Below are 25,279 nucleotides of genomic sequence, written 5' to 3'. Positions count from 1 at the left end.
GCCACAGGGAATGAAGAACAGCCCCACTATGTGTCAAATGTATGTTGCTGCTGCTCTTGCTCCAATAAGAAAAGCATTTCCAAAAGTTATGCTATTACATTATATGGATGATATATTGGGATGTGCACCTGAGGAACAAATGCTAGAAGCATGTCTACAAAAGACGATAGAAACACTAAGATACCACAAATTATACATAGCTGAAGAGAAAATTCAAAGACATGCTCCTTTTCAATATTTAGGATATGAAGTATACCCTAAGGTATTTACAGTACAAAAACTGTCCTTAAGAACAGAGAAGCTAAACACCTTAAATGATTTTCAGAAATTGATAGGAGATATCCAATGGATGTGACCAGTGTTAGGCTTGACTACCTATCAGTTACAACCATTATATGATATTTTAAGGGGAGACAGTGCTTTAAATTCACCACGCCAGCTTACAAAAGAAGCTCAAGAGGCTTTGAGAGAAGTTAAACTGGCTTTATCCAATATGGTTGAAAGAGTCACTCAAAAGCCCTTGGAAATATCAGTTTTTGCCACACAAGAGGCACCCACAGCAGTCCTTCATCAAGGAGACAGTGTGATAGAGTGGGTGAACCTCCCGGCACAACCAGAACAAAGCCTTACTCCTTACCCAGTGCTTGTGGCTAGAATTTTGTTAAAGGCCATTAAGCGAGCAGTACAATTATCTGGGGCAAGACCTGATAAGATATACACCTTTTACACCAATACACAAATTAATGTGTGTTGTGAGACCATCCCAGAGTGGCAAATTTTATTAGCCATGGCTCCAAATTTTACACATGGGTCTCCATTAAAGATAACCAGCCTTTTACATAATTGGCGATGGATTCTTGAAGAAAAAGTTTCTAAAGTTCCTCTTAAAGGACCAACTATCTTTACAGATGCGTCCAAACACAATATTTGCGCTGTATACTCTCATGATTTAACGATAAAGAGAGTAGTCAGAACTCCTTTTCAGTCCACTCAGCAGAATGAATTATATACGATCATGTTAGCTCTCATTTATTACCCAGGCGACATAAATATAATATCTGATTCAGCCTATTCAGTAGGTGTGGTACAAAGAATTGCCACAGCCCAAATAAAATTTGCAGCTTCTAATATATATCAGCTCTTTAAGGAACTTCAGGAGCAAGTGAGAAAACATCCAGGTAAGATTTATATCTTGCATGTCCACTCACATAGTGGACTCCCAGGCCCTATTTTTGATGGGAATTCAAAGGCAGATAGCCTTTTAACTATGTTAGCCAGTACGCCTTTATTTCAGGAGGCCCAGGAATCCCATTCTAAATACCATCAGGCTGCTCGAGCTTTGCGTTTACAATTTGGGATTACAAAAGAGGAAGCTAGGAGCATAGTAAAAGGCTGTACAGCTTGCCTTCCTTTCCACGCTCCTACAGTGCCTCCAGGGAAGAACCCTCGTGGTCTGAGACCCAGTGAAATTTGGCAAATGGACGTGACCCATTACAAATCTTTCGGTCATCTGTCTTTTATCCGTGTTGTGGTAGACACCTTTTCAGGATTTACTTTTGCCATACCAGCAGCAAAAGAGACAGCTCGAGTGGTCACTGAATTCCTCACGCAAGCATTTGCCATTATGGGAGTGCCACAAGCAATAAAAACAGACAATGGTCCTGCATACACCTCCAAACATTTTGCACACTTTTGTGCACAGTATAAGATTTTACACACCACTGGCATATCCTTTAATCCTCAAGGACAGGCAATAGTAGAGAGGAGAAACAGAGACATTAAGACGCTGCTCCAAAAACAAAAGAAAGGGGGAGCCACAGGTAACCCTAGATAGCTTCTAAATCTAGCTCTTTATACTATTAACTTCTTGATTTTTGACAAAGATGCACTGGCTCCGGCAGACAGGTTTTATAACCCACCAGAAGGGCAGTGTCCAGTGCGAGCAGCTCCACTATCTTTAGATAATCACCAGGTGATGTGGAGAGACCCAGAAAGTGGTGAATGGAAGGGACCAGATAGGCTAACTGCTTGGGGGAGAGGGTTTGCTTGCATCTCTACAGATGGAGAAGGAATCAGATGGGTGCCAATGAGCCGTATTCGCCTTGTCCATCGCAGAGAGACAGAGCAGACCCTTGAAACGAAGGAGAAGACCCAAGAAACATCGGGTAGTTCTGTTGCTGATTGTGCTCACCATTGAAAGAGTGTGGCAGTTATGGCGTTTGACTCATGGACATAGAAAATCATTGGACTTCAAAACCCTCAGAAATCATTGGATTCTCTGAGACAGTAGATTGTTGTAGGACTTTAGATCCCTCGGGAATCACTGGATTCTTTGAGACATAAGACTTGAAAACCCTCAGGAATCATTGGATTCTCTGAGAAATGATATGACTGTTACAGGACTTCAAAATCTGCTGGAATCATTGGATTCCCTAAGACATAAAAAGATTTTTGCTGGACTTCAAAAACTTGGGGGGATCATTGGATTCCCTGATATGTGAAGCAATGGACAATAGATTGTTTTAGGACTATCTCTTGGCTGCTGAAGAAGGTGTATGTGTGACTGCTGTTTACATACTCTCCTTCTAGGACTTCTGGCAATCTTTTACAACACAATGTTGATTTATATTGTTTGTTATACCGTTAATTGGGTGAATAATTCATGTTTGTTACACCACATCAAGCCTGCACTGACTGTGGGGAAAGTCATCACTAATAGCCTCTGCGTTGTTGCTATGTGCTTGTGTAATACTTCCCATGCTGATGGGTTTGTGCATAATAAGACCCTTGAGCCCAGAAACCTGCTAGCAACCCCCACTTCCCTTTGGTGCTTTTCATCTCCCTTCCTGAGATGTCAGGGAGGGTGTGATTATCTCCTTTTTAGTGCTTTCACCTCCCTTCCTGAGAAGTCAGGGGGGTCGTGATCACCTCCTTTTCGGTGCTTTCACCTCCTTTCCTGAGAAGTCAGGGAGGATGTGATCACCTCCCCTTGAGGGCTCTGACCTCCCTGAGGAGTCAGGGATGGCATGATCACTTGTGTTCAAAAACAAAAGAAAGCGGGAGATGTAATGAGCTGAGGCTTGAGTTGATGCACTGAGGTCCCAAGCACATGAAGCTAAATAGTAATTGGACCATACTCTATTAATATATAAGCTTGGAGAAAGAATGGCCCCGCACACTCTTTGTGCAAGTCCTGATGTGTTGTATAGGAAATGACGATTCTGATGAGTGGAAGCAGGGGAGTGAAAAAGGAAGAGGAGGAGAGCTCAGGCCCCACTTGCTCTGCTAGCTGGCTTCCTGTTTGTTTCTCTTCTTTTTGCTTTTTTTGCCGAGGTAGTTGGGGTTAATTGACTTGCCCATGGTCATACAACCAGGAATTGTTAAGTGTCTGAGGCTGGATTTGAACTCAGCTCCTCTAGACTTCAAGGCTGGTGCTCTATCCACTGAGCCATCTCCTCCCCCTCCTCTTGACTTCAGGGCTGATGCTCTACCCACCGAGCCATCTCCTCCCCTTCTTAGGAAGGGGAGAAGAGCTCAGACCTCTCTCTCGAGCAAAAAAAGCAAAAAGAAGAAGAGAAACAAACAGGAAGCCAGCTAGCAGAGCAAGTGGGGTCTGAGCTCTCCTCCCCTTCCTTTTTCACTCCCCTGCCTCCACTCACCAGAATCGTCATTTCCTATACAACACATCAGGACTTGCACAAAGAGTGGGTGGGGGCCATTCTTTCTCCAAGCTTATATATTAATAGAGTATGGTCCAATTACTATTTAGCCTCATGTGCTTGGGACCTCAGTGCATCAACTCAAGCCTCAGCCCATTACAGGTAGATTGTTCACCTGTATGACAAAATAGGCAAGTAGGAATAATAAGCATTTATACAGTGCTTACTATGTTCCAGGCACCGGGCTAAGCGCTTTTAGAAATATGATCTTATTTGATCCTCACCATAACCCTGTGAAGGAGATACTGTTATTATGCTTATTTTTACAGAGCATTTTTATTATGCACCATTTTTACAGGTGAGGTAACTGAGTCAGGGCTTAAGTGACTCAGACAAGTAAGTGTCTGAGACTGGATTTGAACGCAGGTTTTCCTGACTCCAGACCCAGCACTCTATTCACTTAACCGTCCAGATGCCTTTAAGTTAAGAAAAGTAGGGTTTTTTTTTTTTTTTGTTGGGGGGGGGGGGTCTCGGGGAGGGGAGAAAGGGGACAGCAACACGTTCTGTAACTACAGGGTAGAAAACATTTAGAAAAAAATATGTTAAGCAGAAAACCAATTTACTTCCAGGGAGTTGCTTGTAGGTGGCACAATGTCCCAAGGTTTGCCCCACCTCTCCCTTCTGCTGGTCCTGGGGTTTAGTGGCTGGTCCTGGGGGCCTGCCTTGGAGATTCCCAGATCAAAAGGATGCTTAGATCCTGGGAGATCAAGGAGGGGAATGGAGCTCTCACTCAGAGTCATACAGGTAGCAAGAAACATGTTTTCACACTGGGCTATGCCTTCTCCTTGCCTCAGGTGGCATGGCTGGGGGAGTACTGGGGAATGATCACCCTTAGTGAGAAGCGTGCCATGGTCAAATGATGCTGTTCCTTGCTCCAGTGAGTCCTCAGTTCCCCTCCCTCGACAGCCTCCTCCTCTTCACTCTCCCGGGTCCAGAACGGGAGGGCTGGAGCCTCTGATTCGAGCTCTCAGGCTGCCTTTCCCCGCCCTGGGCACTGTCGTGTAGGCAGAAAATGCTTTCACTTTCAATTCTTAAAAAAAAAAAATGGAAGTTTTTAAACGGAAGTCGCGTTACTGGTGAAACTGAATCAAGCTCCAGATCAGATCTTCCGCCTCCCCACAAGTCGGATTATCCAGTTCCAAGGGGCTAGAGGTAAGAAGGCGGCATGGGACAGGGAGCGGAGAGGGAGGGGCAGCTGGCGGCGCCTTCCCCAGGAGGGAGAGGAGAGCGAGCGCAGGGAGTCCCAGAGGCCTGTGGCACAGCCCGGCCTCCGCTGCTCCGAAGGCCTGCGTTTTCGGAAAATCACTATGGTGGCTGAGCAAAGAGAGCCCTGGAGTGGGGACTCGAGGCAGGGAGACCCCACCCCCAGGCTATGGCCATAATCTAGGAGTGAGGGGAGAAAGGGAGCTGGCACGAGCGTGCTGACGGGGGTCGGAGGAGAGAAGGGAGCTTGGGACAGAGCCCCAAATGACAGCCCGTCGCTTTGGAGGCTTTACCTTCCTATCCACCAATCCCAACCAATCTTACCTGGTTGTAGCCCAGCCGCCTGAGTCTTGGCAACAAGGTCACAAACTGGGCAGGAAGGCGGCAGGGAACAGTCACGGGAACCTCCGGTTTTCCAAACACTCACTGAAAATTTCAGTCTAAATTTACGGATCTGATTCTCCCTAACAGTGAGGGGAAATCTGGTGGGGCGAGGGGGAGGGGAGGAGGGAGAAGGGAGGGAGTGGGGAAAGTGTCTGATGTGCACAACTTGTTTGGGAAGAGCAGATTGCAAAAAGGATAAACTTCCAAAGGAAAGGCAGCCCAGGAGGGAGAAGAGACTCCTGAAATAGTGAAATTCTGAGGAAACAAAAAGAAACAATTCATATGAGGAGGAAAAATGAGATTTGTCTGAAACGGCTAGTGTAGTTGCACAGAGAATCCACCAATTTAGGTTTTTAAAAGAAATATAAAGAAAATGGAGAAAGCCAGGTAACGTAAAATGAATAGGTAAATGAAAGGATGACTAAATGAACTAATAAGTGAATGGTGCAAATGAATGAATGAACTAATAAATGAACAAAAGAATGAATAAATGAAACAGCTTTGATTAAATAAATAAATATATGCAAAGAACTATGCTAAATGATGAGGCTACAAAAGAAAGGTAATATAGTATCTGAAAAGGAAAACAAAATACAGAGTTTTTCCCTGGGCATAGCTGGTTCAGTTCGTTACTGTTCTACTGGAACTGATTTGGTTCATCTCATTGCTGAAGAGGGCCATGTCCATCAGAATTGATCATCATATAGTATTATTGTTGAAGTATATAATGACCTTTTCTGGTCCTGCTCCTTTCATTCAGCATCATCAGTTCATGTAAGTCTCTCCAGGCCTTTCTGAAATCCTCCTGCTGGTCATTTCTTACTGAACTATATTATTCCATAATATTCATATACCATAATTTATTCGGCCATTCTCCACTTGATGGGCATCTACTCAGTTTCCAGTTTCTGGCCACTATAAAGAGATCTGCCAGAAACATTAGAAAACCACATTCATTTCAAGAACTTTGATGTCAAGAACTTTTATCTGGGGCTACTGAAAAGATCTACAAGGATTACTTCTCTGGACAATGGCAGGCGCGCGCGCATGTGCGTGTGTGTGTGTGTGTGTGTGTGTGTGTGTGTGTGTGTGTGTATGGGTGGATGAGTTTGGCTATAAAAAGGGTGGCCCAAGAGGTACAGCTAATCCCAAGACTCTTAAATTCAGGGACCAGGGATATTTACATCAAGGTCTGAGGGAAGGCAGTGGTCAAAATGATTGGTTGCAATGGTTTAGAATGTCTGGAAAATGCCTCCCATCTCTTCTTTTATAAAAGCGAAGCTGACTTTTCTGCTCTCGTGGTGGCAAATGATCAGCCATTAGTATCATTGTTGGTTAAGATAGGGGATTCCATTTCTCCAGATAATGATTAGTGGTCTGGAACAGTCAACACTGTTATTGTGGAGCATGAGGATTTACCTGCTCATCAGAAACCATTTGTCAGTGACAAATAACTTTTCTAGTTTTTAGAGATTTTCCTCGAGTTTCAACTCCAGAAAGAATAATGAGTCAAGAGAGAGAAAACGGAAACCTCCCCTCTTTGGGATAATATCTCCTCCATGAAACTGTATCCTAATGAGCTCCTTGTGAGAGGAAAGAAAACCTAATTAACAATAACACTTATACTTGTATCAATCATCACAAGTGAGGCTAGAAAAAGAGGAGTTAATCCTCAGCAGCCCCTGCCCTGCTCCCTAATCTCACTGTGCCCGTCTCCTTATTGGTTCTGTGGCCTGTTTTTTTTTTTTTTTTTGTTTGTTTGTTTTTTTTTCCCTGAAGAGGAAGGCTCCTCAACTGCCCTCAGAGAATCCCTATACATTCTCCCATATACTAACTCCATGTCCTCTGGAAGACACATTTTAAATTGTCTTTTCTCCACAGGTTCCAGATCTGGAGAGGAAGATGGTTGACAACCTTCTTGAGACCTTTAAAAATAAGAAATTTAACATAATCGAGGCAATAAATACCCCGTCTCCTTTCCTGGAGGTACTACAACATTACTCTTTAATCTCTGAGCACACTTACCATGTAAGTATTCACCATAATCTAGTCTAATGCACTCTCTACTCCATGACTTCATTAAGCTTATATATTTAATTAATTAACTAATGTTTATTAAGTACTTATGCACCAAGCACTATGAAAAATGTTAGGAATGCAAATACAAAGAATGAAATAATTCCTGCTTGAAAAAAAATCCCTATTTGACATTCTAATGGGAGAGATGAGAAGTACATATAAAACTAGAGGTAGTATAAATATACTAAATGAATAAATACAAATATATCCCAGATAGTTTGGGAGGAAGGACACTGGCAGTTGAGAGGATATGAGAAAAAGCTTTCGGAAAAAGGTGGTGCTTGGAACCTGAAATCAACTTCTCTCTCTCTCCTCCTCCTCTTTTTCCTCCTCCCTTCAATTCCCTCCCCTCTCTCTGTCTCTGTCTCTCTGACTCTGTCTCTCTTCCCCATCCTCTCCCCTACATAGCAGGTAGTCCAATACATGTTAAATATGTTAAAGTATATGTTAAATCCAATATATGCATACATATTTATACAGTTATCTTGCTGCACAAGAAAAATCAGATCAAGAAGGGGGAAAAAAACCTGAAAAGGAAAACAAAATACAAGCAAACAGCAACAGAAAGAGTGAAAATGCTATGTTGTGCAAACTGGGAAAACATCTTCACAGTTAAAGTTTCTGATAAAGGCCTCATTTCCAAAATATATAGAGAATTGACTCAAATTTATAAGAAATCAAGCCATTCTCCAATTGATAAATGTCAAAGGATATGAACAGACAATTTTCAGAGGATGAAATTGAAACTATTACCACTCATATGAAAGAGTGTTCCAAATCATTATTGATCAGAGAAATGCAAATTAAGACAACTCTGAGATACCACTATACACCTGTCAGATTGGCTAAGATGACAGGAAAAAATAATGATGAATGTTGGAGGGGATGCGGGAAAACTGGGACACTAATGCATTGTTGGTGGAGTTGTGAACGAATCCAACCATTCTGGAGAGCAATCTGGAATTATGCCCAAAAAAATTATCAAATTGTGCATACCCTTTGATCCAGCAGTGTTTCTATTGGGCTTATACCCCAAAGAGATACTAAAAAAGGGAAAGGGACCTGTATGTGCCAAAATGTTTGTAGCAGCCCTATTTGTAGTGGCTAGAAACTGGAAAATGGATGGATGCCCATCAATTGGAGAATGGCTGGGTAAATTGTGGTATATGAACGTTATGGAATATTATTGTTCCGTAAGAAATGACCAACAGGATGAATACAGAGAGATTTGGAGAGACTTACACGAACTGATGCTAAGTGAAATCAGCAGAACCAGGAGATCATTATACACTTCGACAATGATACTGTATGAGGATGTATTCTGATGGAAGTGGATTTCTTTGACAAAGAGACCTAACTCCGTTTCAATTGATAAATGATGGACAGAAGCAGCTACACCCAAAGAAAGAACACTGGGAAATGAATGCAAACTATTTGCATTTTTGTTTTTCTTCCCGGGTTATTTTTACCTTCTGAATCCAATTCTCCCTGTGCAACAAGAGAACTGTTTGGTTCTGCAATATATATTGTATCTAGGATATACTGCAACCTATCTAACATATATAGGACTGCTTGCCATCTAGGGGAGGGGGTAGAGGAAGGGGAAAAATCAGAACAGAAGCAAGTGCAAGGGGTAATGTTGTAAAAAAATTACCTTGGCATGAGTTCTGTCAATAAAAAGTTATTATAAAATAAAATAAAGAAAAAAAAGAAAATGCTATGTTGTGGTCTACACTAAGCTCCCACGGTCCTCTCTCTGGGTGTAGATGGCTCTCTTCATCACCAAATAATTGGAACTGCTTTGAATCATCTCATTGTTGAAGAGAGCCACGTCCCTCAGAATTGATCCTCATATAGTCTTGTTGCCGTGTATAATGATCTCCTGGTTCTGCTCATTTTACTTAGCATCAGTCGTGTAAGTCTCTCCAAGCCTCTCTGTATTCATTCTGCTGGTCGTTTCTAACAGAACAATAATATTCCATGACATTCATATACCACAATTTATTCAGCCATTCTCCAACTGATGGGCATCCATTCAGTTCCCAGTTTCTTGCCACTACAAACAGGCTGCCACAAACATTTTTGCATATGTGGGTCCCTTTCTCTCCTTTAAGATGTCTTTAGCATATAAGCCCAGTAGAAACACTTCCGGGTCAAAGGGTATGCAAAGTTTAATAGCTTTTCGGGCATAATTCCAAATTGCTCTCCAGAATGGTTGGATCCATTCACAGTTCCACCAACAATGTATCAGTGTCCCAGTTTTCCCACATCCCCTTTAACATTCATCATTATATTTTCCTGTCATCTTAGCCAATCTGACAGGTATGTAGTGGTATTTCAGAGTAGTCTTAATTTGCATTTGTGCAAATAATAGTGATTTGGAGCACCTTTTCATGTGACTAGAAATAGTTTCATTTTCTTCATCTGAAAATTGTCTGTTCATATCCTTTGATCTTTTATGAACTGGAAAATGGCTTGATTTCTTATAAATAAGAGTCAATTCTCTATATATTTTAGAAATGAGGCCTTTATCAGAACCTTTGAGTGTAAAAATGTTTTCCCAGTTTATTGTTTCCTTTCTAATCTTGTCTGCATTAATTTTGTTTGTACAAAAACTTTTAACTTAATATAATCAAACTTATCTATTTTGTGATCAATGATGATCTCTAGTTCTTCTTTGGTCACAAATTCCTTCTTCCTCCACAGTCTGAGAGGTAACCTATTCTATATTCCTCTAATTTATTTATAATATCATTCTTTATGTTTAGATCGTGAACCCATTTCCACCTTATCTTGGTGTATGGTGTTATGTGTGGGTCAATGACTAGTTTCTGCCATACTAGTTTCCAATTTTCCCAGCAGTTTTTGTCAGATAGTGAAGTCTTATCCTAAAAACTGGGGTCTTTGGCTTTGTCAAACACTAGATTACTGTAGTTATTGACTATTTTGTCTTGTGAACTTAACCTATTCCAACTAGTCTATTTCTTAGCTAGTACCAAATGGTTTTGATGACCACGGCTTTATAATATAGTTTTAGATCTGGTACAGTTGGCCACCTTCATTTGCTTTTTGTTTTCATTAATTCCCTTGAAATTCTTGACTTTTTGTTCTTCCAGATGAATTTTGTTATTTGTTTGTTATTTTATAGTTTGGGGGAGGGGGAGGAGTTTGATTGGTATAGCACTAAATAAATAGGTGTAGGAAGTATTGTCATCTTTATTATATTCACTGGACCTATCCAACAGCACTTGATATTTTTCCAATTTTCAGATCTGACTTTATTTGTGTGGAAAGTTTTTTGTAGTTTTGCTCATATATGCTCCTGACCCTCCCTTGGCAGACAGATTCCCAAATATTTTATACTATCGACGGTTATTTTAAATCAAATTTCTCTTTGTCTCTCTTGCTGCTGGATTTTGTTAAAAGCACTGATAATTTCAAAAATTCATCAGCATTATAGGAAGTCACTTTCAAGAACCAAGGAATCAAGGGATAACTAAGCTCTCTTGTCAATAATTTTTAGATTGCTCTAAAGGAGTACCAAAAATCACGCTGTATGTACAACGTGGTATACCACATCCTCAATAACCTAGAGCATAGTTTCAGCACCAAGATCCTTGAAGCCTTGTTCCACCCCTTCAACCTGCAGATATATCCACTATTAAAGCAAATCCAACGCTACTTCAAAGATGGTAAGACCAATCTAAAGCAATTTGGGATCTTGATATGGGGACGCCTATGAGTGTAGGGAGACATGAAGAGACATCTTTTCACTGTCTCCCACTGGCATTCTAAATGACTGAGACTAACTAATGTTGGCTCCTATACAGGAGTTTTTCCTTTCTATGGGTACAAGGAAAGGAGTTGGCTCTTTTCTCCCACTTCCATTTCCAGGGCTAGCAAAGTCTGGCTGCATTCAGGAGATCTTAACAGCCACACAAAAGGAGATGTCGCTCTTGTGTTTACAGGCACCTGAGTAGCTCCTTTCATAGCTATAGAGACAACTTTAAACAGAGATCTCTGGAAAAGGTGTGAAGAAAAGTCAGGGAGGTGTCTGTCCCAGTGTAATTGCTTCTTTCTCTGACTGAAGCTTTCCTTTGCTGTCTAGTGATTCCAGATGAATCAATGCCACAAGGCAGCAAGGGATCTCCATTCCAAGCAGCAGCCTTGAGAGGACATCAGCTGTCAGGGCTCCTCAAAACTCTTTCCAAAGTTTGTGGGCTGTTAGGAGACCTCCTGTCTCTGTTCAGGCCTCTTTTACCCAGATCTTTCTTATCCTTCTCGTTCCTCTCCCACTGTGGCCAAGCCTCAGCTTTGACTTTCATATCATATCAAGTCATCATCCTGGGGCTTAAGAATATCATATCCCCAAGTAACTGTGTCTCAAGTTTCTGAGGGCATTCCCACGATTTTTCATCTTTGTAAGAAAAGCCATATCTCAAAAAGGGGGGCAGCTAGTTGGTATAGGAGAGAGAGCACCAGCCCTGAAATCAGGTGGGTCTGAGTTCAAATCTGACCTCAGACACTTAATATTTCCTGACTATGTGACCTTGGGAAAGTAACTTAATCCCAATTTCCTCAGCAGAAAAAAAATGAATAGCAATATCTCAGGAATTAATATGTATAATTTTGATTACAATGAAATTAAAACATTTTTGTACAAAACACATCAATGCAGTCCAGATTAGCAGGAGATAGGGAAAATTTAATTCCAGCAATCCTGTTCCACTCCACCATTACTCCAAATCCAAAATCACTTCAGAGATAGTAAGATGAATATAGATACAGTTGAGATCTTAAGACAGGGACACTGGCATTTCCTGGGCAAAGAAACTGAGATCAACTGGGCTGGCTTCTACCCAGATGTTGTCCTTTCCTGTGGGCACAAGGAGATATCTCTACTCCTGTCTCCCACTTGCTTTCCTAGGATTGCTTAGCTCTGGCTGCTCTGGAGGAATCCCAACTGCCAAACAAAGGAGATGTTCCCTCTTAAGTTTTCCGGCACCTGAGTGGCGCCTTCCATAGCTACATATAGAGCTTTAGGCAGGCGTCTCTGGAAAAAATATGAAGAAGAGTCAGGGAGGTGTCTGCCCCAGTGCATTTGCCGCTTTCTCTGATTGAAGCTTTCTTTCTGCCTAGTGACTCCAGATGCATCACTACTACAAGGCAGCAGAGGACCTCCTGTCCAGAACACCAACCATGAGTGGGCATCAACTGTCAGTGCTCCTCAAAACTCTGTTCAAGGTATTTGAATTTTATGAGACTTCCTGTCTCTGCTCAGATCTCTGTTACCCAGGTCCTTCTCATCTCACCTACTCCTGTTGTTTGTTAACCAGATCTCAACTGTGACCCTCATGTCACATCATGTCTCCCTCCTGTCACCTGAGCACAATATATTCCTCACTGGCTGTGTCTCAGATTGCTGAGGGCATCCCCGTTGGTTTTTCATCTCTGTGGGAATAACAATATCTCAAGAATTAAAATGCATGATTTTGATCACATGAAATTAAAACATTTTTGCAAAATGAAATCAATGCTGCCAAAATTATCAGGAAACTGGGGGAAAATTCAATTTCTATTCCAACCCATTAACCTGTAAGAATACCCAATAGCCCAAATCCAAAAGCATTTCAAGAATATTAAGGCAAATCTAGAGCCAGTTGGGATCTTGAGATGGGGGCATCTGTGTTAAGGAAGAGACAACATCCAGTATCTCCCACTAGAATTCCAAGATATAGATGACCGAGTCAATCTGTGAGGACCAGAGTTGTCTTTTCCTATGGGTATAAGGAGAGGTGTCTGCTCCTATCTCTGACTTGTTTTTCCAGTTCTGGCTGCTCTGGGAGACTCTCAACAGCGACATAAAGGAGATGTTCCCTCTTATGGTTGCAGGCACCTGAACAGGTCCATTGATAGCTGCATAGGGGCTTAGGGAGGGTTCTCTCAAAAGATGTGAGGAGTCAGGAAAGTGCCCTTCCCTGTGCATCTGCCGCCTCCTTTCACTGAAGCTTTCCTTTGCTTTCTAGTGGTTCCCAATGGATTCACACCACAAGTCAGCATGGGGTTTCCTATCCAGAAGAGCGGCCTTGAGAGGACTTCTGCTGTTAGGGCTGCTAATTTTGCTGTCAAAGGTAGGGGGATTTGGGGTGACCTTCTGTCTCTGCACAGGCCTTTCTTTTACAAATATTTCCTGTCTAATCCATTCCTCTCCTTTGTCTTCTCTCTCTTTACAGGCTATCCCTCAACTTTCCTTCTTGTCAAATGTCTGCCTCCTATCACCTGTGCATATTATACCCCCCACTGTTTTTGGTCCCTGAGGTAGCCCTTTTCATCTTTGTGATCATAGCAATATTTCAGGAAGTTAAATGGATAACTTCGATTACATGAAATTGAAACATTTTGCACAAACTCCTGCTTCTCACTTGCTTTTCCAAGGCTGCTTAGCTCTGGCTGCTCTGTGATGACCATGTATTTTAAAATCAGCCAGAGTCAGGAATTCAGGTTAAGGGAAAATCCTTTATCTTTATTCTTTGCGGAGGTAAAGGGGGAATGGTGATACAAAGTGAGAGCAGTCGTGACACAAACCCGGCCAGCAATGCCTCTGCCTCTCTCACTCCACCCACCAAATGGTCTCTACATCATTTCCTATACAACACATCAAAATTTGCACAGAGAGTGGGCGGGGCCATTCTTTCTCCAGACATATATTAATAGAGTATCGTCCAATTGCTATTTAGCCTCATGTGCTTGGGACCTTAGTGCAACGACTCAAGAGCTTCAGCCCATTATACTACTCTGAGGGCATCGTGACTGCCAAACAATCTTTCAGGCACCTGAGCAGCTCCTTCCAAATACATAGAAAACTTTAGGCAAGTGTCTCTGAAAAAAAAAAAAAAGGGTATGAAGAAGAGTCAGGGAAGTGTCTGTCCCAATGCATTTGCCTCTTTCTCTGACTGAAGCTTTCCTTTTCTGTCTAGCGACTCCAAATGGATTAGCACCGCAAGGCAGCAGGGGACCTCCTGTTCAGAGCAGCAGTTTTGAGAGGACATCAGCCATCAGGGCTCCTCAAAGCTCTGTAGAAGGTACTTGGGCAAGTAGGAGACCTCCTGTCTTTGCTCAGGCCTCTCTTACCCAGGTCATTCTTCTCTTATCCCTCCTCTGCCTTTGTGGCCAGGACTCACTTTTGACTTTCATATAATATCATGTCCCCATCCTGTGACCTGAGCTTATTATATCCACAACTAGCTGTGTCTTTTGTTCTTGAGAGCTTTCTCCATGGTTTTACATCTTTGAAAATATTTTATCTGTTGAAAATAGATTCAGGAATTAAAACGTATAATTTTGATTAAAAGAAATTGAAACTTTTCCCACAAACAAAATCAATGCAGCCTTAACTAGGAAACTTCTTGGCCTAATAGGAGACCACCTTTCTCTGCTCGTGCCTCTCTTACTCAGATATTTTTTATCTTAGCCCCTTCTTTCCCTTTTTCACCAGGCTTCATTTCCCCATCCTGGGACCTGAGTCGATCATATCCCCAACTAGCTGTTTCTCAGGGTCCTGAGAGGTTCCACCTTCACTTTTATTTTTGTAATAATTGCAATATCATAGGAATTGAATTAGATAATTTTGATTCCATGAAATTAAAAACTTTTCCACACACAAAATCAGTACAGTTAAAATTAACAGGAAACTGGCAGGAGGGAGAAATTTGATTTGGGCATTCCTATTCCATCCCATCAACCTGCAGAAATACTCACCATTAATTCAAATCCAAAATCACTTCAAAGGTAAGGTGAATCTAGATCCAGTTGAGATCTTGAGACAGAAACATTGGCATTCCCTGGGCAAAGACAATTGAGATTAAGTGGGCTGGCTTCTAGACAGGTGTTGTCCCTTTTTGTGAGCACGAAGAGGTATATTTACACCTTTCTCCCACTTGCTTTTCCAAGGCTGCTTAGCTCTAGCTACTCTGAGGGCATCCTGACTGCCAGACAAAGGAGATGTTCCCTCTTATGTTTTCAGGCACCTGAGTGGTGCCTTCCAGAGCTGCATAAAGAGCTTTAGGCAAGTGTCTCTGGAAAAAATATGAAGAAGAATCAGGGAGGTGTCTGCCCTAGTGCATTTGCCTCTTTCTCTGACTGAAGCTTTCTTTCTGCCTAGTGACTCCAGATGCATCACTACTACAAGGTAGCAGAGGACCTCCTGTCCAGAACACCAACTTTGAGTGGGCATCAACTGTCAGGGCTCCTCAAAATTCTGTTCAAGGTATTTGAATTTTATGAGACTTCCTGTCTCTACTCAGATCTCTGTTACTCAGGTCCTTCTCATCTCACCTACTCCTGTTGTTTGTTAACTCTCAACTATGACCCTCATGTCACATCATGTCTCCCTCCTGTCACCTGAGCACAATATATTCCTCACTGGCTGTGTCTCAGGTTGTTGAGGGCATCCCCTTTGGTTTTTCGTCTTTGTGGGAATAACAATATCTCAAGAATTAAAATGCATGTTTTGATCACATGATTTTGGCAGCATTGATTTCATTTTGCAAAAATGTTTTAATTTCACATGAAATTAAAACATTTTTGCAAAATGAAATCAATGCTGCCAAAATTATCAGGAAACTGGGGGAAAATTCAATTAGGGCAGTCCTATTCCAACCCATTAATCTGTAAGAATACCCAATAGCCCAAATCCAAAAGCATTTCAAGGATATTAAGGCAAATCTAGAGCCAGTTGGGATCTTGAGATGGGGGCATCTGTGTTAAGGAAGAGACAACATCCAGTATCTCCCACTAGAATTCCAAGATATAGATGACTGAGTCAATCTGTGAGGACCAGAGTTGTCTTTTCCTATGGGTATAAGGAGAGGTGTCTGCTCCTATCTCTGACTTGTTTTTCCAGTTCTGGCTGCTCTGGGAGACTCTCAACAGCGACATAAAGGAGATGTTCCCTCTTATGGTTGCAGGCACCTGAACAGGTCCATTGATAGCTGCATAGGGGCTTAGGGAGGAGGGTTCTCTCAAAAGATGTGAGGAGTCAGGAAAGTGCCCTTCCCTGTGCATCTGCCGCCTCCTTTCACTGAAGCTTTCCTTTGCTTTCTAGTGGTTCCCAATGGATTCACACCACAAGTCAGCATGGGGTTTCCTATCCAGAAGAGCGTCCTTGAGAGGACTTCTGCTGTTAGGGCTGCTAATTTCGCTGTCAAAGGTAGGGGGATTTGGGGTGACCTTCTGTCTCTGCACAGGCCTTTCTTTTACAAATATTTCCTGTCTAATCCATTCCTCTCCTTTGTCTTCTCTCTCTTTACAGGCTATCCCTCAACTTTCCTTCTTGTCAAATGTCTGCCTCCTATCACCTGTGCATATTATACCCCCCACTGTTTTTGGTCCCTGAGGTAGCCCTTTTCATCTTTGTGATCATAGCAATATTTCAGGAAGTTAAATGGATAACTTCAATTACATGATATTGAAACATTTTGCACAAACTCTTGCTTCTCACTTGCTTTTCCAAGGCTACTTAGCTCTGGCTGCTCTGAGGGAGCCCTAACTGCCAAACAAAGGAGATGTCCCCTTTTATGTTTACAAACACACCTGAGTATCTCCTTCGATAGCTGTAGAGAGAAGTTTAGGGAAATATCTCTGAAAAAAGGTGTGAAGAAGAGTCAGGGAAGTGTCTGTCCCAATGCATTTGCCTCTTTCTCTGACTGAAGCTTTCCTTTTCTGTCTAGCGACTCCAAATGGATTAGCACCACAAGGCAGCAGGGGACCTCCTGTTCAGAGCAGCAGTTTTGAGAGGACATCAGCCATCAGGGCTCCTCAAAGCTCTGTAGAAGGTACTTGGGCAAATAGGAGACCTCCTGTCTCTGCTCAGGCCTCTCTTACCCAGGTCATTCTTCTCCTACCCCCTCCTCTGCCTTTGTGGCCAGGACTCACTTTTGACTTTCATAAAATATCATGTCTCCATCCTGTGACCTGAGCATATTATATCCACAACTAGCTGTGTCTCTTGTTCTTGAGAGCTTTCTCCATGGTTTTACATTTTTTAAAATATTTTATCTATTGAAAATAGATTCAGGAATTAAAAGGTATAATTTTGATTAAAAGAAATTGAAGCTTTTTCCACAAACAAAATCAATGCAGCCTTAACTAGGAAACTTCTTAGGCTAGTAGGAGACCACCTTTCTCTGCTCGTGCCTCTCTTACCAGATATTTTTTATCTTAGCCCCTTCTTTCCCTTTTTCACCAGGCTTCATGGACTTTCATGTCTCATCATTTCCCCATCCTGGGACCTGAGTCGATCATATCCCCAACTAGCTGTTTCTCATGGTCCTGAGAGATTCCACCTTCACTTTTATCTTTGTAATAACTGAAATATCATAGGAATTGAATTGGATCATTTTGATTCCATGAAATTAAAACCTTTTCCATACACAAAATCAGTGCAGCTAAAATTAGCAGGAAACTGTCAGGAGAGAGAAATTTGATTTGGGCATTCCTATTCCACCCCATCAACCTGCAGAAATACTCACCATTAATTCAAATCCAAAATCACTTCAAAGGTAAGGTGAATCTACATCCAGCTGAGATCTTGAGACAGGGACATTGGCATTCCCTGGGCAAAGACAATTGAGATTAGCTGGGCTGGCTTCTAGATAAGTGTTGTCCCTTTTTGTGAGCACAAAGAGGTATATTTACACCTTTCTCCCACTTACTTTTCTAAGGCTGCTTAGCTTTGGCTACTCTGAGGGCATCCTGACTGCCAAACAAAGAAGATGTTCCCTCTTATGTTTTCAGGCACCTGAGCAGCTCCTTCCAAATGCATAGAAAGTTTTAGACAAGTGTCTGAAAAAAATGGTGTGAAGAAGAGTCAGGGAAGTGTCTATCCCAAGGCATTCGCCTCTTTCTCTGACTGACATTTTCCTTTTCTGTCTAGGGACACCAGATGCATTAGCACCACAAGGCAGCAGGGGACCTCCTGTTCAGAGCAGCAGTTTTGAGAGGACATCAGCCATCAGGGCTCCTCAAAGCTCTGTGCAAGGTACTTGGGCAAGTAGGAGACCTCCTGTCTTTGCTCAGGCCTCTCTTACCCAGGTCATTCTTCTGTTATTCCCTCCTCTGTCTCTGTGGCCAGGACTTACCTTTGACTTTCAAATAATATCATGTCCCAATCCTGTGACCTGAGTATATTATATCTACAACTAAGTGTGTCTCATGGTCTTGAGAGCTTCCCTCTTGGTTTTTCATCTTTGCAATAATTGCAATATTCAGGAAGTGAAATGGATAATTTTTATTACATGAAATTAAAACATTTTTACACAAACTAAAATCAAAGCAGTCAAAATTAGCAGGAAATAGAAAAAATCTGATCCTAATAAGTAGAGGGCTGAATCTCTGAATCAGACAAGAGAGCACTTAAGACTACCGATTCGATGTGAGACAATGGCTTTATTAGCATATATTTGGATGATGGCTCTCCTCACCATTGGTACTTGCTGAATGTTTGATAGTAAGATAATCATAGGCAAGGATTGGAGGGTGGAGGGAGAGAAGTCAGAGGCACTTGGTGGCAGGATGAGGAGGAGAGAGGCTGGAGACTCCGGACTCCAGAATCCAGGATACAGCTTTGGCAAGCCATGTGGCAGCTTGTCTGCCTCCTTTACTTCTCTCCCCAAACACCAAGGACTTTGATTCATCCTGACTCTGGCTGACCCTGAGACCCTCCAGGGAGCTAGCCCGTACTTTACACTAATAGTTTTGTTCCACTCCATCAATCAACAGGAATACCAGACATTAGTTCAAATCCAAAAGCTTCAAAGATGGTAAGATGAATCTGGAGCCAGTTGGGATCTTGAGATTGGGTCACCTATAGGTTTAGGGAGATAGAAAGGACATCTTCTGTTATCAGCCACTGACATTCCCAAAGCATAAACTATTGAGCTTACATGTGCTGGCTTCTATACGGGAATTTTTCCTTCTTCTGGGTATAAGGAAAGGGGTTGATCCTTGTCTCCTACTTCCCTTTCCAGGGCTTATAGAGGTCTGACTGCTCTGGGGGATTCTCAAGAGCCAAACAGGGAGATGTCAGCTTTTATGTTTGCAGACACCTAAGCAGGTTCATTAATAGCTGCATAGGGGCTTAGAGAGGGCTCTCTGAAAAGATGTGAGAAGTCAGGGAAGTATCTTTGCCTGTGCATCTGCCCTTTTCTTTGACTGAAGCTTTCCTTTGCACTCTAGTGACTCCTGATAGATTAATACCACAAGTCAGCATGGGATATCCTATCCAGAAATGCAGCCTTGAGACAACATCTGCTATTGGGGCTGCTAATTTTGCTGTCAAAGGTAAGTGAGTTTTGGGGGACTCAAGCCTCTCTTATACAAATTCTTCCTATCTAATCCACTCTTCTTTTTCTTCTCTCTTTCTGTAGGCCAGTCCTCAACTTCAGTTCTTATGCTAAATCAGATCTCCCACCTATCATCTCTGTATATTATATTCCCCACTGGCTGTGTTTCCAGGCCCTGAGTGTAGCCCCTTTGGTTTTTCATCATTGTAACAATTGCAACGTTTCAGGAAGTTAAATGGGTAATTGTGATTACAAGAAATTAAAACATTTTTCAAAACAAAATCAATGCAGCCAAACTAGTAGGAAACTGGAGGGAGAAAGAAATTTAATCCAAGCAGTCCTATTTTACCCTATTCACCTTCAGGAATGCCTACCATTAGTTCAAATCCAAAATCACTCCTAAGATGGAAAGGTGAATCTAGAGCCAGTTGAAATCTTGAGACAGGGATGCTTACTTTCCAGAGGAAAAACAATTGAGATTAGCTATGCAAGCTTGTACATGGATGCTGTCCCTTCTTTTGGATACAGGGAGGTATATCTAATCCTGCTACCATTTGCTTTTCCAAAGGTAGTGAGGTCTGACTGCTCTGAGGGATTCTCAATGCCAAACAGAGGATATATTCCCTTTTATGTTTGCTAGAACCTGAGCAGCTCCTTCCAAAGCTGCACAGAGAGCTTTAAAGCAGGCAGCTCTGGAAAAGGTGTGAAGAAGAATCAGGGAAGTGTCTGTCCCAATGCATCTGCCTCTTTCTCTGACTGAAGCTTTCCTTTGCTGTCTAGCAATTCCAGATGGATTAGCACCACAAGGCAGCAGGGGACCTCCTGTTCAGAGCAGCAGTTGTGAGAGGACATCAGCCATCAGGTCTCCTCAAAGCTCTGTGCAAGGTACTTGGGCAAGTAGGAGACCTCCTGTCTCTGCTCAGGCTTCTCTTATCCAGGTCATTCTTCTGTTACCCCCTCCTCTGCCTTTGTGGCCAGGACTCACCTTTGACTTTCAAATAATATCATGTCCCAGTCCTGTGACCTGAGTATATTATATCCACAACTAAGTGTGTCTCATGGTCTTGAGAGCTTCCCCCTTGGTTTTTCATCTTTGCAATAATTGCAATATTCAGGAAGCGAAATGGATAATTTTTATTACATGAAACATTTTTGCACAAACCAAAATTAATGCAGTCAAAATTAGCAGGAAACAGAGAAAATCTGATCCTAATAGGTAGAGGGCTGAATCTCTGAATCAGACAAGAGAGCACTTAAGACTACCGATTCGATGTGAGACAATGGCTTTATTAGCATATATTTGGATGATGGCTCTCCTCACCATTGGTACTTGCTGAATGTTTGATAGTAAGATAATCATAGGCAAGGATTGGAGGGTGGAGGGAGAGAAGTCAGAGGCACTTGGTGGCAGGATGAGGAGGAGAGAGGCTGGAGACTCCGGACTCCAGAATCCAGGATACAGCTTTGGCAAGCCATGTGGCAGCTTGTCTCCCTCCTTCACTTCTCTCCCCAAACACCAAGGACTTTGATTTATCCTGACTCTGGCTGACCCTGAGGCCCTCCAGGGAACTAGCCCGTACTTTACACTAATAGTCTTGTTCCACTCCATCAATCAACAGGAATACCAGACATTAGTTCAAATCCAAAAGCTTCAAAGATGGTAAGATGAATCTGGAGCCAGTTGGGATCTTGAGATGGGGTCACCTATAGGTTTAGGGAGATAGAAAGGACATCTTCTGTTATCAGCCACTGACATCCCCAAAGCATAGACAATTGAGCTTACGTGTGTAGGCTTCTATACAGGAATTTTTCCTTCTTCTGGGTATAAGGAAAGGGGTTGGTCCTTGTCTCCTACTTCCCTTTCCAGGGCTTATAGAGGTCTGACTGCTCCGAGGGATTCTCAATGCCAAACAAAGCATATATTCCCTTTTATGTTTGCTGCAACCTGAGCAGCTCCTTCCATAGCTGCACAGAGAGCTTTAGGCAGGCGGCTCTGGAAAAGGTGTGAAGAAAAGTCAGAGAAGTGTCTATCCCAGTATATTTGCCTCTTTCTCTGATGAAGCTTTCCTTTGCTATTTAATAATACCAGATAGATCACCACAAGCCAGCTTGGGATCTCCTCTTCAGAACAACAACTTTGAGTGGACATCAGCTGTCATGGCTCCTCAAAGCTTTGTCCCAGGTACTTGGACTTTTAGGGGATCTCATGTCACTACTCTTACCCACATCCTTTTTATCTTAACCACTCCTCTTCTCTGTCTTCTCCCTCTCAGATACTTGTGTCCCATCTTTACCTCTCATACACATCATGTATTCCTCCTATCACTTGAGCATAACATAATTCTAAAGGCTATGTATCTGTTCCCTTGGGGAGTCCTTTGGCTTTTCATCTTTTTTTTTTTTTTTTAACAATTGTGATATCTCAGGAAGTTAAATGGATAATTTGGATTATATGAAAGTAAAACTTTTTTTCACAAACCGAATCAAAGCAGCCAAAATTAACAAGAGACCGGGGGAAATTTTGATCCTGGCAGTCTTGTTCCACCCCCATCAACCTGCAGGACTATCCACCCTTAATCCAAAAGTGTTATGGGCCAGAACTTGAAACAAGGTGCTGAGTCAGTGGAATTGATAGAGACAATAGTTATCTAATTTAGCACTGTTCAGTATAATTGATTTAATCCTACAAGGAGATGTTTGGGTCCAGAACTTGAAACAAGGCACTAAGTGGAATTGAGGAGACAGTGGTTAAATCTAAATTAGCACTGATTTAATCCTACAACAAATAATGGTTTCCTAGCGATAGAATGATTGGTGTATACTCAGTGTGGAACATATAAGGAGAAGCTCTCAGGGCCAGAAAGGACAGGTGCACTAGAAGCTGTCGGAGGCAAAGACAGATTCATTCCATTATCTACCTTTGTTGTGGTTGGAGGCTGAAGCACAAACCTTTGGAAGTTGAGGAGATTTAGAAGCCAGGGAAGGCAGTCAGGCAGAGCTAAGGAAGACAGAGAAGTGGTGGCAGGCTGTCCTGTGGAGAACACTGAAACCAAGATCCAGAAGTTCTCCAGAAAAACTAGCCGAGCCCCAAGTGAAGGAGACAAGACTTTGAAGGAGACAATAAAGGATTTGAACTTTAACTCCTGGCTGCATTTGGAGGATTACTGAACTGAAAAGAAGGCTATGTCAGAAGCCCCCCAAGAAACCTGCTCCCAGAGAACATTACATTTTAGAGAAGAATATTACATTTTGGCTCCAGAATGTGGGCTAAAGTAGTACTTCAGCTAAAATGAGACAGAGGGTTAGAAAACAGCCTTCTTTTCCAATTCAAGGAAAATGTGTAGAGAGCATTGTCAGACTTATGAAAAACCAAGGTTTGACTATAATTTGGGAGCAGATCACTTAACTTTTAGAAACTGTATAGTCTACGTCTCCTTGATTCTCCAAGGAAAAAGAATCGGATCTAGAGGAGTAGAAATTAGTAGGAGAGCAACTATGTCAGTTCTACAATGAAAATGGACCTGACTCAATTTCCAAAGATACACTTTATACATATAATTTAATATAACAAGCTTTAGGAAATTATGTAAGTTATAGAATAAGGAAAAAGAAGAAAGAGCAGAAGAGGGAGGATCTAAAAAAACTAGGTGAAAAGGATGAAGAATCAGATAAGAATGGAGTTAAGTACAATTCTGAGTGTAGTGTTTCATAGCAGAAGCCATCTCCTGACCTACTTACCTCAATTAACCTTTCATGGAAGGAGATAGAAGGAGGAGGGGGAGAGGCAGTGACACAATCAGCATCACCTATGAAGCAGCCTATGACAAGATTACAAAAGGCATTGGTTAAGGCTAAGAGACAAGGACAGGATATATCTGATTTAAAAATAAATGCCTACTCTGTGATTGAAGAACTTGACTCTTCAGGTCAATAAAGGAGAAGATACACTCCTTTTAATTTGGAAAAAATTAAGGATTTGAAAAAGGGTTGGACTCTTTATGGGGCTACATCATCTTATGTTAAGATGTTACTAGAGAATTTGTAATCTTAAACCCAAATGATTGGAAATCCATAGCTAGAACATGTTTAGAACCAAGACAAAACTTGTTGTCGCTTTCAGAGTATCATGAATTATGTAGGATACAAGCCTAATGCAATAGGCAAACAGGACTTAATATACAAGTCACCTTTGACAAACCAGCAGGTGAAGATCAGTATGCAGAAAATTCAGCACAGATTAATTACCCCATACTAGCATATGAACAATTTGCTACTCCTGCTATAAAAGCTTGGGATTCCCTCCCAAGACAAGACAGAGGGGAAGCCTTCACAAAAATAGAGCAAGATCCCAATGAACCTTTTGCGGATTTTGTGGGATGTTTGCAAACAGCTGTCACAAGAACCATTGGAGAAAATGCAGTTACAGGAATAATGACCAGACATCTGGCTAAGGAAAATGCTAATGAGGTTTGCAGAAGAATTATATGGGGACTACACAAAGATGCTCCTTCACAGGAGATCATAAGGCATTGTGCCACAGTGGGCACAAATGCTTATTATACCCAGATTATGATGAACATGGGAAGACTGGGTCCCTCTTGGCAAGGGACTTCTAGAAAAAGTCAACGATGCTTTCAGTGTGGAAAAGTTGGACATCTGAGAGTCCAATGTAGGTATAGAGCTAGAGTGAGAAGACAGGATGAGAGAATAAGACCCAAAACCCCACATTCAAAATGCCACAAGGGCTTCCACTGGGCCTCAGAATGTAGATTGACCCAGGGAAGTGAGAGGCAGGGCCCAGCTCCAAGATATCATACAAAAGACAGTTGGGGCATGATGGCAGCTGAGTTTACACCCAGAGAGTCTTTAGAAATTCAGGACTCTGGTGTGATCAATCAGCCAAAAAGTAATCACATGGCAGAAAGAAATTATATGATCAATCAGCAGAAAAGCAATCAGATAGCAGAAAGGGATTATAAATGGGGAGAATACAGGCTTTTTTTTAACTCAACAGAAGGACAGTGTTCAGTGAGAGAGCCAGGTGATGAAGAGAAATCTAGAAAGTAGCAACTTGAAGGGACTAGATAGGCTAACTGCTTGGGAGAAAGGGTTTGTTTGTATCTCTACAGATGGAGAAGGAAACAGATGAGTGGCAATGATCACCTGGAGGAAGACAGAAAAAGAGAAAAATCTAGAAACAAAGGAGAAGACCTTAGAACAAATCTTAGGAATTATTGGATTCCCTAACACAAGATGAGACTATAGCAGGACTTCAAAACTTGTAGGAATTATTGGATTCCTGGAATACGAAGTAATGGACAATAGATTCCTTTTGGACTATTTCTAGGACTTATGGACATGTATAATTCCTCATGTTGATTCATGTTATTTGTTACATCCCTACTAGCCTGTGTTACTATGTGCTTATGTAATTTATATAATTATGTATAATACCTCCCATATTGATGGATTTATGTATTCCTGTTTTAAGAGTGAGACCCTTCAGAAACCCACTAATCTGATTTGATTTCCTTTGGTGTTTTCATCTCCCTT

The 25,279-nt window shown here is 41.9% G+C and overlaps 1 protein-coding gene across 1 annotated transcript; it reads left to right on the top strand.

The window, feature by feature from the left end:
• The first annotated feature begins 4,181 nt into the window (after positions 1–4,181).
• On the top strand, positions 4,182–24,386 carry LOC127561691 (uncharacterized). The gene is made up of 11 exons (XM_051996872.1): positions 4,182–4,871; positions 7,188–7,334; positions 10,909–11,077; positions 12,525–12,629; positions 13,412–13,516; positions 17,114–17,218; positions 18,319–18,423; positions 19,620–19,724; positions 20,507–20,611; positions 21,816–22,036; positions 24,333–24,386. The coding sequence occupies exons 2-11, from the start codon at positions 7,209–7,211 to the stop codon at positions 24,384–24,386; spliced, it is 1,200 nt and encodes a 399-aa protein (XP_051852832.1). The 5' UTR covers positions 4,182–4,871; positions 7,188–7,208.
• The last annotated feature ends 893 nt before the right edge of the window (positions 24,387–25,279 follow it).

This window comes from Antechinus flavipes, chromosome 4 (genome assembly GCF_016432865.1).
Source record: "Antechinus flavipes isolate AdamAnt ecotype Samford, QLD, Australia chromosome 4, AdamAnt_v2, whole genome shotgun sequence".
NCBI lineage: Eukaryota > Metazoa > Chordata > Mammalia > Dasyuromorphia > Dasyuridae > Antechinus > Antechinus flavipes.
The sequence above is the reverse complement of the archived record's forward strand: the minus strand, read 5'-3'. Positions and strand labels throughout refer to the sequence as shown.

Excerpts from the sequence above, each read along its gene's own strand:
- LOC127561691 (XM_051996872.1), top strand. The coding sequence starts at position 7,209 with ATGGTTGACAACCTTCTTGAGACCTTTAAAAATAAGAAATTTAACATA. Across the intron at positions 18,424-19,619 it reads TCCTCAAAGCTCTGTGCAAG|TGACTCCTGATAGATTAATA; the intron begins GTACTTGGGCAA and ends TTTGCACTCTAG. Across the intron at positions 22,037-24,332 it reads TTACCTCTCATACACATCAT|GGACTTCTAGAAAAAGTCAA; the intron begins GTATTCCTCCTA and ends CCTCTTGGCAAG.